Genomic DNA, 12,281 nt, shown 5'->3' with positions numbered 1-12,281 from the left:
CGTTCTCCGCCTATATCCAAGGTCCGTGCAGTTCCTAACGTCCTCGTATTCCCAGGTTTGTGGCAGGAAATTTTTCAGCCTGCTCCGAAGACAACGGTGTGAGTAGTCCGCTCCATTCTGAGCCCTCGGGCCAGACCACAGAAAATAGATGCTCCCCAGCCGATAGTACTGGATAGTACTGCTCGCTTCAGAGTCTACGGTGGGAGTACACAAATTAGCAAATCACTAGGGCCAATTTACTATCATGCAAGACTTAAATTCACCACCCGATGGTATTCGCTAGAAAGAGTCAATTCCAGTAAGCTGGGTCGGAAGGCGCGACCCTTCTCCTTTCTCCTCTAGAGAGAAATACCCGATCTGGCCAGAGATCTTCGGTTGGAGATGCGGGAGAGACTCTCGTAGAATTCCTGGATGCTTTAGCTGGGGCCTTCTTTACTTCTGGCTTCACTGCTGGCTTCACTGCTGGCTTCACTGCTGGCTTCACTGCTGGCTTCGCTGCTGGCCTCACTGCTGGCCTCACTGCTGGCCTCACTGCTGGCCTCACTGCTGGCCTCACTGCTGGCCTCACTGCTGGCTTCGCTGGTGTAAGATGCTGCTCCTCGAATCTGTCCGGGTGATGTTTGCGGAGCAATTCTCGCAGTAATCCCAACGGTCTCTTATTCCAATATAGCTCCGCAAACCACAGGATGGGCGCAGTGCCTATGAACGGGTCTGCACCGTTCTCAACGAGTAGACGAACAACTTTGCCGTGGCCATGGATAACAGCTTTGTGCAGAGCGGTTTGGCCGACGCTGTCGAGCTTGTTCGGATCTATTCTATGCTGCAGGAGCAGAAGAACGACATCTGCATGGCCATTCGAGGCTGCTGCACGCAAGGACTCTTCTCCCTCTGGAGATGCTCCGCGTTGTCGGAGAATTTCTGTCACGGCGACTATATCGCCTTGGCGAGAAGCTTCAACTAGCGTTTTCTGTCTCTGTGCAACTTTTGGGTTTTGCTGGAGTGCGTTGTTGGTGGGTGAAGATTGAGTCTCACTCTTTTGCTTGCTTTTATTTCTTCTTAGTTTGGAGAAGACTTTTCTCAGCCGAGTGGATATGGGCATACTCGAAGTGCTGTAAGTGTATGGCGGATGGAGCGGAGAATTGAGGAGCTTCCAGATTAATATACGCTCTTTCCTTCTTCCCTTCTCGATCCGATGGTGTGGTTGTGCCGCTCGTATTTGGCTGGACTTCTGATCTCTACTAACTCAGAATAGACAAGTGTCTTGCGCCTCCTCGTATTGCATTCCATTCATGTAGATAAGAAACAAAGACTTTTTAGCGTTGTTACTTGTCTTTTGATCAATAAAGATGGCATAGGTTCCGTTCATCTGTCTGTTCAGTCAAAACTCTGCTGATCGGGTGGATATTCCCCCCACCTTTCCAATCATGCTTCTGATGCGAGATGCCATCGACACGTTTCTAAGTGCAATAAGCTTTTTAATAGAGTCGATTTATGGCATTGCCGTCGGCTTCCCAGCATACTTTATTGTCAATCCCATTCTCCATTTTCTGGCTCTCCCATATACTCTTAAATACTTCTCCTCCAACTGGTCTTTACTCTGTTTCGAAACGCAGCCTGGCGAGCTATATCTTCATCATTTCGAAAGACTCCATCCCGACCTGATAGAACACGTGCGTGCCGCGTATGCTGCAAGAACAAACAAGCGCCCACCAAGGAAGCTCAAGTTTTGGCCCCGCGAAACGAGTCACATCATTCTACCTCTGGTAGTCGCCATTCGCGAGTGGAAGTTCTCTTGCGCCACCGGTCTCTTTGCGTTATTAGAGGACTGTGGATGGGACCGAACGCTCCTGTGGACATTCCTCCGAGATCAAGTGGAAAATGCAGGCTTGGTGTCAGCCGAGGAGAAAGTGGCCTTCGCGCGCGTCATGGAGGTGGCATGTTCAAATCGATTTAAGGGAATTCGACCTGCATGGGTACGCTCACTACAGTTTTTACGCAAGTGGACGGGCGAGACGGAACGGAGCTCAAAGATGCAACAGGCTCAGATTGAAAAGTTGAAGGAAAAGTTTGATTCTCTGGGAGTTCCTGTTATTGCAGTGTCTGGGAACTGTATCGATTGGGTATTACAACGGAATGCTGTCCTCGTCTTGGACCAGAATATTCGGGATGCATCGTATAGGATGAAAAACTTTCAACCGATTTGGATAAATGTGAAGAATAGTCAGGATCCGGAGAAGATTTCAAAAAGCTACTGGCAGCAGGTTTCCTTTGGCTGAGAGAAATAATCGAAATTCCAATTGACTCGATTGCCTCGGCGGGGCGGTTCATAGAGCCGCAAAAGCGCAACCGTATCCTTAGTTACCTGGATGCGTCGAGAAAGTAGCTTATCTTCGTCAAAGTTCTCTGCATCGGAACCGTAAAAGACTTCCACAAGGCGTGCTCGTGCAGAAAATACATACTTCGGGGTGGTAAGCTCCCAGTCTTCATCGGTAGAACTATCAGCATCACGTCCTTCAACGTCAGATTTTGCCGAGAAGTTGCTTGATTTGTATTTTGACTTCAGACACAGGCGGATTCTGAAAATGGTCCTTTCTGGCTGCACGGGTATAGTACGGAACTATAGACAAGGGGCAATTCAGCCGTCATGATTCATAAACTTCAATTTATTGGTGACCTCACACAGTCAAGAGGGACAAGAAGAGGATAGTTTAGCCATAACGGGTCACCTGTCACTACGGTGGTACACAGAGGGCTTCAAGCATCAGAGGCGTCACAGTTCGTTTGCGACCTACTTGAGGTTAAGGGGCGTACATGCTTCCAACTTGTCACAAGTTTCTACGGATATTGATGATGGTCAGCTTGTTACATTCAGCCTGTTCCGCTATTTCAGATATGGTAAAGGACTGGCTCACTATCATATCACGAATGGGAACGAGCTTTGTAGGAGACAGTCTTGGAGCCATGCCGCGTTGATGTGATAGGGGGCCAGGCTGGTACAATGTGTCCGGAAATTTGTTGCGTGACAAAGGCGGGATGGAGGGGGGCCATTGAGGTAGCGTGTGTATGAGCAGTTTCGTGTAAATTACATCGCTTGCGGTCCGATGTGTTATTTTGAACTACACTAACTATTTTAGAAAGCGGGTCTGAAATGAGACCTGGAAGATCTGATCCAATCAGAGCTCACATATTGCGGATTTATTTTCCGGGAATGATGTCGCAAGAGTTTGGAGGTACCCGTCGCATAACTGATTTCGAAAACTACTGTATGGTCGGAGCACAATGGAGAGTCTGGATTAGCTATGTTAAATCGACGGCTAGATCCCACAACGTTTGGAGATATCTCGAGCCGGATGAAGCTATAGTTCCTGAAGAGCCACAACTCCCTAGTCGCTTCCCAGAACCCGCCGATCTTGATCCAGATGCAATGGATGCGACAGACCTAAGTGATGAGCTATTCGTGAAGTATGATAGACTCTGTAGCTAATTCGACAAGAAGAGAGCTTTGGTAGCAGCTACCCAGAAGGCTCTAGCGCGTATCGACAACTACATTAGTGCAAGTGTGGCGAAAGAGTATCTCCAGCGGGAGAACGTACCGTAGCGACGAACGATCTCAGGTCCCCCGAATGCCTCGTCCGGCAAGCCATAGTGCGGATGCAAGAAGAGCATGAGCTGGGTGTCTTGGAGGGCTCCCAAACAGCCTCTAGCTCGGGGTCATCCAGGCCATTGCCTTGTCCGGTTGTCCCCATAATCACGCCGCGGATATGAGGGAGGGTACTGACTCTATGCACTTCGTCCGCCACGGTGACCTGCTGCGGCGCGCCGAGTGGTAGGGCACCAAAGGCAAAGAGATGTGGCAGCTTGTCCGGTTGAGCGCTATTGGCCTGCACACAGGTAGATTCCAGGTCATTGTTGATCTTTTGTGCCCATTCAGAGGCTTGTCCTTCCCCGATGAAATTGAGCCATGGGTTGGCGAGGCAAATCATGCTGCAGTCGATGCCCTGTTTCTCCATAAAGTCGAGCTTGACCTTGATGTCGGAGTATGACGAGTCCGCTGGCCGCCAGCGCTGGTCGAGGGGAATGTTCAAGTCATCGTCTGATGAGAGTATGATTAGACGGGGTGTTCCGCCATCGGATGGGTCGTGGATGTAGGCACCTTGTGGCGGGCGCGGAGCATGTCGATATATGCGGGTGGGTAGACATGGGTGTGGATGTCGACGATTAATGGGCTGGACATTCTGATGGCGCTTATAGACGTGAACCTTTGAGATTTTGGGATTTATTTTGAATGAAGAGAAGATAGGAAAAGGCTAGAGAAGAAGGGAGAAAGAGAAACGAGGGGTGCAGGCATAGGGCGCAGCTGCAGCATTTACTGTATTACTTGGGAGATAAGAGCTGCAGATGCGGGGATCTCCAATTCCCTATCGTCTCGATGTCACCTCGCCCGCAATGACCAATCTAAGCTTTTCTCTCCTCTGATGAACATTCGATAACTCCTCTCCATCTGTCAGGTTTCAGTAGTTCATAGCGTAGACAGGTCAATCGCCATGTGCGAAACCATGCTTTGTCAAAACCCAGAAATCAACTCGTAATGACACTAGCGAACACTTGACTATTCAGGGATCGATAAACAGCCTCCAGTCCAAACGAGCCCGAGATTCATGCCGAACTGGATATACTTCAACCACAATGCGGGATGTTGCAGAAGCTTAGAAAACTGATGGGCTCGGGCACTCTCGTCCTAAGGTTTGAGACACCTCCGTTAGTACTCAGGTACACGATTGTATTGAGCTGAAATTCGGTATAATAACGTCATATATAACATCGTCATCTGCATGAAAGATTCTCATCCTCCATCTCAATTCTATCCAAGGAAATCATTTCCGCCGACCAGACCTGTGGCTATGAACTCAACATATTGGACCAGTAGAGACAGGCTCAAGAGATACACGTACCAGGTTGACATAAAATCAATCCCTTAAGCGATCACCTGGCTTCCAATAGTGCTGCCCGCCAAGATAAAAGGCTTCTTGTTGGTGAAGTTGGGGACATCGCCTCTGATCATGGCCGCCGCCTCTCCCGAGGCAGCAACCTTTCTAGCCTCCTCGCTCTCCCACACCAGGGTGGCAGCAATCAGGTACTTGGGAGAGGTACCGGCAGGATCGCGGTCGTACTTGACAACATTCCAGCTCTTGAGACCAACAGGGCCCCAGTGCTTGGCCACCAGAGGCATATGGGTCTGCAGGTAGTAGTCGGTATCGAACGTGGTGTCCAGCTCATTGGGGTAGACGACAACGGCGGTGAAAGTCATTGTGACGGATGGAGAAGAGGGAGGGTTTCGTATAGAAGGGATGGAAAGACACTTAGAATGGAATCAGGGGTTTACTTGAAGAGAAGAGGGGCAGTATTAGTGCCATGTCTGCTGTAGAAGATCACCGACTTATTAATGTTGTCGCGGGGTGGATCTTTAACTGTCTGAGGTCGGTTGAACACGAGATGTCCATTGAACACGAGATGCCCCTCATACATGTGGGCGCCCAATAAGCCAACGGAGATTCAGAATGATTATGCGGACCTCGGCGTACCCTCGGTCATTTTCTTCAGAAAGATGAACATATTTAATGAAGAAAATGGTTGTTTTTCTTATAGTGCTGCCTAGTGGAAATTTATTGTCCAAGGCGCACCCGAGAACCAGAGATAACCGGGATCGAAACGAACTGTGTTACCTTTTAGAACGCCCACTTAATAATTATAATTATGCCATATCGCCGACACATTTTTACCTTCTGTTTTCGTCGCTCGTCAGAGCGCAAAAACCCCGCAGCTTACAGCGCTTTTCTCGAATAAGTTTGTGAACGTTTTATGGATTGCAACGCCGGCTTGTCCCGTTGCCGCTCCGGTCCCTTCTGCGTAGATATGGTTTAAACTACTATGATATATCGTCAATTATGCTATCTCTCTCGTGGAATGGCTGGTTAGGTTTGTCCGTGAATCTTATCACTGGCACTGTGACGAGGCTGTATTCCGCTGTCTTCGAGGTCCGGTGCCTCATTCTCCAATGTTGTAAACCGAAAGGAGCCTGCTTGTTCCGATTTTTGAGAGGCTATGTATACAACATGAAGCCCAAGGTAATTGGGAATGAACTCTATCTTCGTATAGACAATGCAGGAATTATTTCCGATATTGCGGCTTCGTTCCTGAGCAGCAACTGCCTCATGTCACACAACACATGAAATAGGCATGAAAGCTTCTCTTAAACGTCTCCAAATATTCACCTCTACTTCTACAATAGCTCGTCATTTCTCCCAGTAGATTTCTGCCGTGTTTAATTTGCATTAGACTTGGGCATGATATGACTACTCCATGTGTTGTAAGGATTATATATCTATCCTATGAGCATAGAGGTTAGTATATGGCCTAATATCCTGTAGCACCTAGTCGCAGTAATGGCTGTGCTGAAAGTCCCTTATCCTTCTGATATTTTCCTTGTCAAGTCATCTTCAAAACCTGGGTTGTCCCCGCGGAGATCATTATCCAGGTCGCGAAATGCCTCATATTTAACTTAACCAGCCACCTTTGAGATGGCTGACCTCACACTCAAGTGGAGCAAACGCCTGTTTTCCTTGAATCCGACCAGATATTTCCGATTACCGCTGGTATACTTTTTAAGTTAGTCCAATAACAGCAGTCTACACAGATAGCGACGTTCAAACCAATAGCATCTTCCGGGATCAGATTGGAGTGGTGAAATAACAGGAGAGCGCTGCTTGGGGTGAGGGATCCTTTCGCGACTAACTGCTGCCTGAGCGAGGTGAGAGCTCCCCAAGTGACAGAGCCAAACCCGTACTTACTCTTGTGAATAGCAGGTACAACTTCACGCGGTTCTGTCTATGGCGTGTTCATGGACGGTTCAAGCCGTCCATCCACGGACAAAGAGCCGGTGTTAAGGCCCGTCCACGGACGCCCATTTGTGGCTTTGTCGTCCGATTTCAAAGCAAAAATTCCTGATTCGCGAATTCATTATTTCACTAGTTAAGTTAGTTAACTTAACAAAAAAAAGGGGGGTGGGTGGGGAGGATTGGCCTTGGGCTAGCCTCTGTGGCAATTACGAACATCAGGTACAAGCACGGAGCCCCTTCCCGACGAGCACCTAGCGCAAAAAAACCAGCCACAGATAGAGATTCCACCTGCGACCAGACAGACAGGAGAAGCACTGTCCCCACTCACTTGCCCTGGCATAATGCCGCCGTACCAATATTCAATGAGCCCCTTCGTCGCAAGCCGTGTCTATTTAAGCCAGAGTATCCCCCAGCTGGCGTGTTCCCCTCTTCCGTGGGCCTGGGTATTGATACGAGAGTTGTTTTCAGAATAACAGCTTAGTTCAAAGGATGAATTATATCACAAAGAAAGTGGGGCTCCTACTCCTCCTCCCTAGCATTGCTGCCAGCAACACACTCAAAAACGAAGCCCGACTCCAATACAACGAAACCCTAAACTCAGCCAAACCCGGAATCCTCTCTACCCGCGACCTCTTCGGCCTCACCAGCCGGGACTACTACGAATGTGACCCAGATTACAGTGAATGCGCCTACGATACATCGCGCTGCTGCCCAACGGGTTCCGGATGCTGTGGAGACGGGTACTGCGCGGAAGCTGACGAGATCTGCTGCAGCTCAGGTACTTGTCCTAGTGGATGGGATTGCTGCGGTAATGGGAACTGCTCACCGAAAGACGGGGAGTGCTGCAGTGACGGGCAATACTGTCTTTCTGGGTATAGCTGTATGATTTACGATGGGGAAAAGGTGTGTTGCCCTGAGTCGGGATGTGTGGGGAATTATGATTCTGTGGAATTGGGAAGCACGACTACGGCTATTATGGGTGTTACCACGACGATGCCTGTGACTACTCCAGTTCCGATAACGGAGACCTACTATTATTACTCGTACTATTATACGACTTACTACTGGTGAGTAACGCGGACTTAGGATTGTTCTCCGGCGATGATTGCTAAACCTTGTGTCAGGACTTACTGGTGGTACTTCTGGACCTCCTACTATCCCTATGCAGTGAAGACAGTCACTTCCACCGAAACCACCACCGGGACTGTTTATTCCGCCTATGCAACGGACAGCGCAGAGGCGATCTCTTCCTTGGAGTATAGCATTTCTGTTTATTCATTCACACCGCCGGCCACCGCTACTTCACTGAAGAGCTCTACGGACCCTGTTCCCATTTCGTCTATAGCTGGTGCTACTGCGACTTCAGGATCTTCTTCGGCCAACAAGGGAGGCAGGATCCTAGGAATTGGCCCAGCAAGTGTGGTTTCAGCTAGTGGAAATGTTGCGTTGACGTGTGTTATCGCGGCAGGTGTGATTGGTGTTTTGGTTTTTGGACTGTGACAGAAGGCGAAAAAATAAATATCGAAGTAAGAACGAGACATGGTTGTTGAAATATGAGGGTATATGTATCGCAGTTAATATGGTGCTTTGAGGCGGCCCACTTAGCCAGGAATCAATTAATGTAATCGTAAAGCGAGTCAATCGTGCGAGCGAGCCGATCTCCCCGAAACACATAGTAAATGTGATAAATTACAACTTCTTATTTCAACAACTAAAACTGTTCATGAGGCCGTTTTATATGAAGATGTAGCGGGCTAGGACCCGATGTTCATTATGAGAGGGCACGTGAATTCTCAAATGACCTATACCCCTCTACAAAGTCTTGTTTGTCTTTCCTTCAAGCTTTTGGTAAACAGTCCGATGCCTATTTAGATTCAATCCCTAGCTCCACAAATAGGTAAGGATTTCCATATCAAAAGAGTAGCCAGGTCGACCCTTATTATATACTGACATCAGAAGACAACTAGATCGGTCGGAGAGATCAATTGGAAAAGAAGAAAACAAGCAGGGAAGAGAGGGAGCAAACCACATTGGTCCTTGTAACCTCAATGACGCTTCCATTTAAAATGCCACGATGACGGGACTCGCCATGGCAGTGCCGAAGCTGACGACATTGCGGCCCATAGCATTGGTACAGAATGGTGAGGGGTTGCCGGATGTAGTGCCAGAGGGAGTGGACTTGGTAACTCGGGTGCTGCGCGGAGTGCTGGGAGTGTGGAGGACGCGTGAGACTGAGACAACCACGCACGCACTGTCAGGTTCGCCACGGGGCGACGCTGCTCTCCTCGGTGCGGATGGTGGTGGGACATCGCTAATGACGGTGGTGGTATCGGAGCCTGGGCTTCGGGCTTAGAGATGCCGAACCGGGTGGACCACTGCGAGGTTCCGGTGCCCTCAATGACGAGGAGAAATCCGTATGAGTTACATCCGGAGTTATGCTGGGGCTGGCAGTCTAGGCGTCGTTGCCAGAGTTAGGGATGTTGTGGACGATGGTCTCCAGAGGCTTGACGTTGGGGCTTGGACCGCGGGTGGGACCGGCGAGATGCGGTTGCCAAGGGTGGAGTTCCACTTGATCTCATACGGCTTGCCATTAGGAACCTGCTCGTTTAGACCCGGCCCAGTCGATTGCATTACCCTAGGGAGGCTTAGTCTGGCGGGGCTGAGTGTTGGCAGCCATGAAAGCTGAGATGACCGCAAACCTGGTGACAGAGAATGCTGATTGACAAAGAATGACTAAAGTGGGACGGAAAAGGCAACAGCAGGAGTGCTTTAAGAGCAGCGAGCGATGTGTGGGAATGTAAGAATGAGCAGGAAGCAAAGAGGGAAAAACGGGACTAAAAGGGGAGGGTAACTGCCAATGGCGCCCCGGGGGGGAGCAGAGTTGGTTGGGAGACAGGGTTGAGAGTGGAGAGGCCACGTTTCGGAGCCCCATCAGGAGACCCAAAAGGCCAAGCATAGGCCGGCCGCTCGGGCCGCATCGCTGTTACCATAGTGGGTCTGCCTCAAAAGCTTACTTTTCCAAGCTCTCTCTTTCGTGTACAGTCAGCTTTCATTGGTATGTGGAACAGGGTACATTCCCCACTTATTTTTCTGCAGGTAGGACTCCAGAACATCAAGTCCTCGCTCAAAAGATCAAGGTCTTTGCCTTGTGCCATAGCCTCTCACACAATTTTTACTTTGTCTCATAGTGCAGCTTAAAGCAAATCCCAGAGACTTAACTTCTTACAGTAAAAGTCGAAAACAGATTCCCCTTTCGATACACACACGTTGATTCTCGTGCCGTACCCAATACCCTTGTCGGTGGCAGCTGCATCTCAATTCACAACACTATAAGCTCCATTGGCTATGGTTGGTTCAAACAGTATTCCCACAGTGCTGAACACCCACCAACGTCGACCGTGTTATAAATGACCTAGACCTAGACAGTTGTTATCTCGATCACCACATCCGCCAGACCACTAACTAATAACGCGTGCATCACGTGATATCTTATAACAATCATGAAAAACTTCGAGGCCATATTGAGCGGATATAGTTCTTGATTCATTACTATTCTATTGGAAAGGTCACCGTCTCTTTCATGAGGGTTGAAGTCGGGCAATTATTTTCTCTTTTCCCCATCTATCCCGCTTCCTTCATCCCTGCATATTTTCAAACTTTTTTATCCCTCTCATTTGCCCGATACGCTATACCAAGTTCCGTCAGCCTCACCTTGATTTTATTTAACATGCTCCTCCCTGTTCACACTGAAATGTCTAAATAAAGAATATTGGCACATACGAGGTTTACCTCAGATTTCGCTCGCCGGGCAATGGATCGTGAGCCAGGGGCAGCTAGATATCCGCATACATATACGAGTGGTTTTGGCCGGAACTCCTCATGAGTTACATTGGAAACAAGGGAAGAAATTTTTCGTTTTATCTGTACATTCTCTGACAGCTGGGTACTTCGCAGCTATCCTGGTACTATTTTCATTGACACAAACCTTCCCCCATTATACTCCAACAACTGTCCTAAACGAACAATCCAGCCAATACAGCCCCCATAAGTGCGATCTGGGTTGGCGTATTCACGATAGCACCATTGGTAGTAGTCGTGCTCGTTGAACTACTATTCCGAGAGGGCGACCTAGTACCAGATGAAGCAGGCCCACCCGATACACTCGTTGCCGTTGTACTGGAGACTTCAACCCCAGGAAAGAGCTCTCCGCGGCACTCGTCAGGCAAAGTAGAAGAATACTCCGACTGATCAGCCGTTGGGCACTCCTTGATACACTTGATCATTGGATCTTGGTTTCCGCCAATGAAACTGGCGCAGGTGCAGTCCGCAAGAGCCTGGCCTTCTTCATCCCCATCGCACGACGAGAGGATTGGGTGTGAGGTGAGACAAGTCTCTACGCACTGGCTGTACTGGGCGGCCCAGGTTGAGGAGGTCAGGGTTATGATGCTAGCTGTGCTGATAAGGAAGGTGGTGGCACGCATTCTGAGTGATTTAGGAGTATATAGGATGATTGAAAGTATATACTCCGCGGCGACGTAGAACGCAAAAAGATGGGATAATTGAGTATCGCTTGAGTCAGAAAGGCGTCCGAGAACCCAATCTGTTCAAGGTTTGATGATATATATACTTTTCGTAAGTGTAGCAAAAATTCTCCAAGAGCCGCAATATCAATTATACTTTAGCTACTATACAATTTCTCGTATCCACACAGGCCCTCGTTGGATATGCCTGGATGTGGTTAACACTTTGACAAAGCCCTGAAAGATACCTAAAATTATGTACCAGGTCGCCAGGCGGGCGAGGCTAACTGAGCACGTCAGCCTATCAGATGAGATACCCTTTTGTCCCTCCTCTCTTCGAGTTCACATTCGTTCCTGTGAGACGGTCTTCGGGTAAGTCTACTAAGCCACAGCAGAACGGGACGGCTGACGAAGCATTTCCTGTGGCCCAGATCGCACTAATCAACGCCAAGAGTGGGGTGAGGTTCATTGCAAGCGCAGGCAAGCTTCACAGGCAGGATGCGTACGGCCGGGCTGGATCAGGGGAGAGATTTGCTTCTAAATACAAAAGTACATTGGAGCCTGGCAGACGTCACGCACTTTCCGTCGGCCTGGCTATTGTGGATCAACCGCTAGTCCTTGCAGGATCTGGCTTTACAAGAGGCGTATGACCTGTTGCTTCATCTCGAGGACTACTCAATTAGCCCTGGAAGTGTCGATCAGAGGTTCTACTTACCATGAAAACTGCGACTCAACCACCAACAGCGCCAAAGCGATAGCCTCAGTGGGTCAACAGTGTCTCACCTGGTCGCTGGGGGTCCGTCTAGTGGCATCAATCACGGAGTAAGCCCCAAACTTGCGGAGGGGACGGGCGAAAGATAACAAG

The 12,281-nt window shown here is 49.1% G+C and overlaps 7 protein-coding genes across 7 annotated transcripts; 2 read left to right on the top strand and 5 right to left on the bottom strand.

Moving 5' to 3' along the window:
- Positions 1 to 416: 416 nt before the first annotated feature.
- On the bottom strand, positions 417 to 1,099 carry N7446_005104 (ankyrin repeat domain-containing protein; the record flags this gene model as incomplete). Its single annotated transcript, XM_058513852.1, has 2 exons — positions 417 to 605; positions 740 to 1,099. The coding sequence occupies 2 exons, from the start codon at positions 1,097 to 1,099 to the stop codon at positions 417 to 419; spliced, it is 549 nt and encodes a 182-aa protein (XP_058375181.1).
- A 325-nt stretch (positions 1,100 to 1,424) lies between these two features.
- Positions 1,425 to 2,276, top strand: N7446_005103 (uncharacterized protein; the record flags this gene model as incomplete). The annotated part of the gene is made up of 1 exon (XM_058513851.1): positions 1,425 to 2,276. The coding sequence occupies one exon, from the start codon at positions 1,425 to 1,427 to the stop codon at positions 2,274 to 2,276; it is 852 nt and encodes a 283-aa protein (XP_058375180.1).
- Positions 2,277 to 3,548: 1,272 nt separating this feature from the next.
- Positions 3,549 to 4,234, bottom strand: N7446_005102 (uncharacterized protein; the record flags this gene model as incomplete). Its single annotated transcript, XM_058513850.1, has 2 exons — positions 3,549 to 4,064; positions 4,154 to 4,234. 2 exons carry the CDS (start codon positions 4,232 to 4,234, stop codon positions 3,549 to 3,551), a joined length of 597 nt encoding a protein of 198 aa, XP_058375179.1.
- Positions 4,235 to 4,975: 741 nt separating this feature from the next.
- N7446_005101 (uncharacterized protein) lies at positions 4,976 to 5,308 on the bottom strand (the record flags this gene model as incomplete). Its single annotated transcript, XM_058513849.1, has 1 exon — positions 4,976 to 5,308. The coding sequence occupies one exon, from the start codon at positions 5,306 to 5,308 to the stop codon at positions 4,976 to 4,978; it is 333 nt and encodes a 110-aa protein (XP_058375178.1).
- Positions 5,309 to 7,385: 2,077 nt separating this feature from the next.
- On the top strand, positions 7,386 to 8,396 carry N7446_005100 (uncharacterized protein; the record flags this gene model as incomplete). Its single annotated transcript, XM_058513848.1, has 2 exons — positions 7,386 to 7,963; positions 8,021 to 8,396. The coding sequence occupies 2 exons, from the start codon at positions 7,386 to 7,388 to the stop codon at positions 8,394 to 8,396; spliced, it is 954 nt and encodes a 317-aa protein (XP_058375177.1).
- Positions 8,397 to 8,957: 561 nt separating this feature from the next.
- N7446_005099 (uncharacterized protein) lies at positions 8,958 to 9,205 on the bottom strand (the record flags this gene model as incomplete). Its single annotated transcript, XM_058513847.1, is given in 2 exon segments — positions 8,958 to 9,127; positions 9,145 to 9,205. 2 exon segments carry the CDS (start codon positions 9,203 to 9,205, stop codon positions 8,958 to 8,960), a joined length of 231 nt encoding a protein of 76 aa, XP_058375176.1.
- Positions 9,206 to 10,909: 1,704 nt separating this feature from the next.
- On the bottom strand, positions 10,910 to 11,377 carry N7446_005098 (uncharacterized protein; the record flags this gene model as incomplete). The annotated part of the gene is made up of 1 exon (XM_058513846.1): positions 10,910 to 11,377. One exon carries the CDS (start codon positions 11,375 to 11,377, stop codon positions 10,910 to 10,912), a length of 468 nt encoding a protein of 155 aa, XP_058375175.1.
- Positions 11,378 to 12,281: the final 904 nt, after the last annotated feature.

This window comes from Penicillium canescens (assembly GCF_028828765.1).
Source record: "Penicillium canescens strain IBT 15451 chromosome Unknown utg000003l_segment0_segment0, whole genome shotgun sequence".
Classification (NCBI taxonomy): Eukaryota; Fungi; Ascomycota; class Eurotiomycetes; order Eurotiales; family Aspergillaceae; genus Penicillium; species Penicillium canescens.
This window is presented reverse-complemented; position numbering and strand designations above follow the sequence as displayed.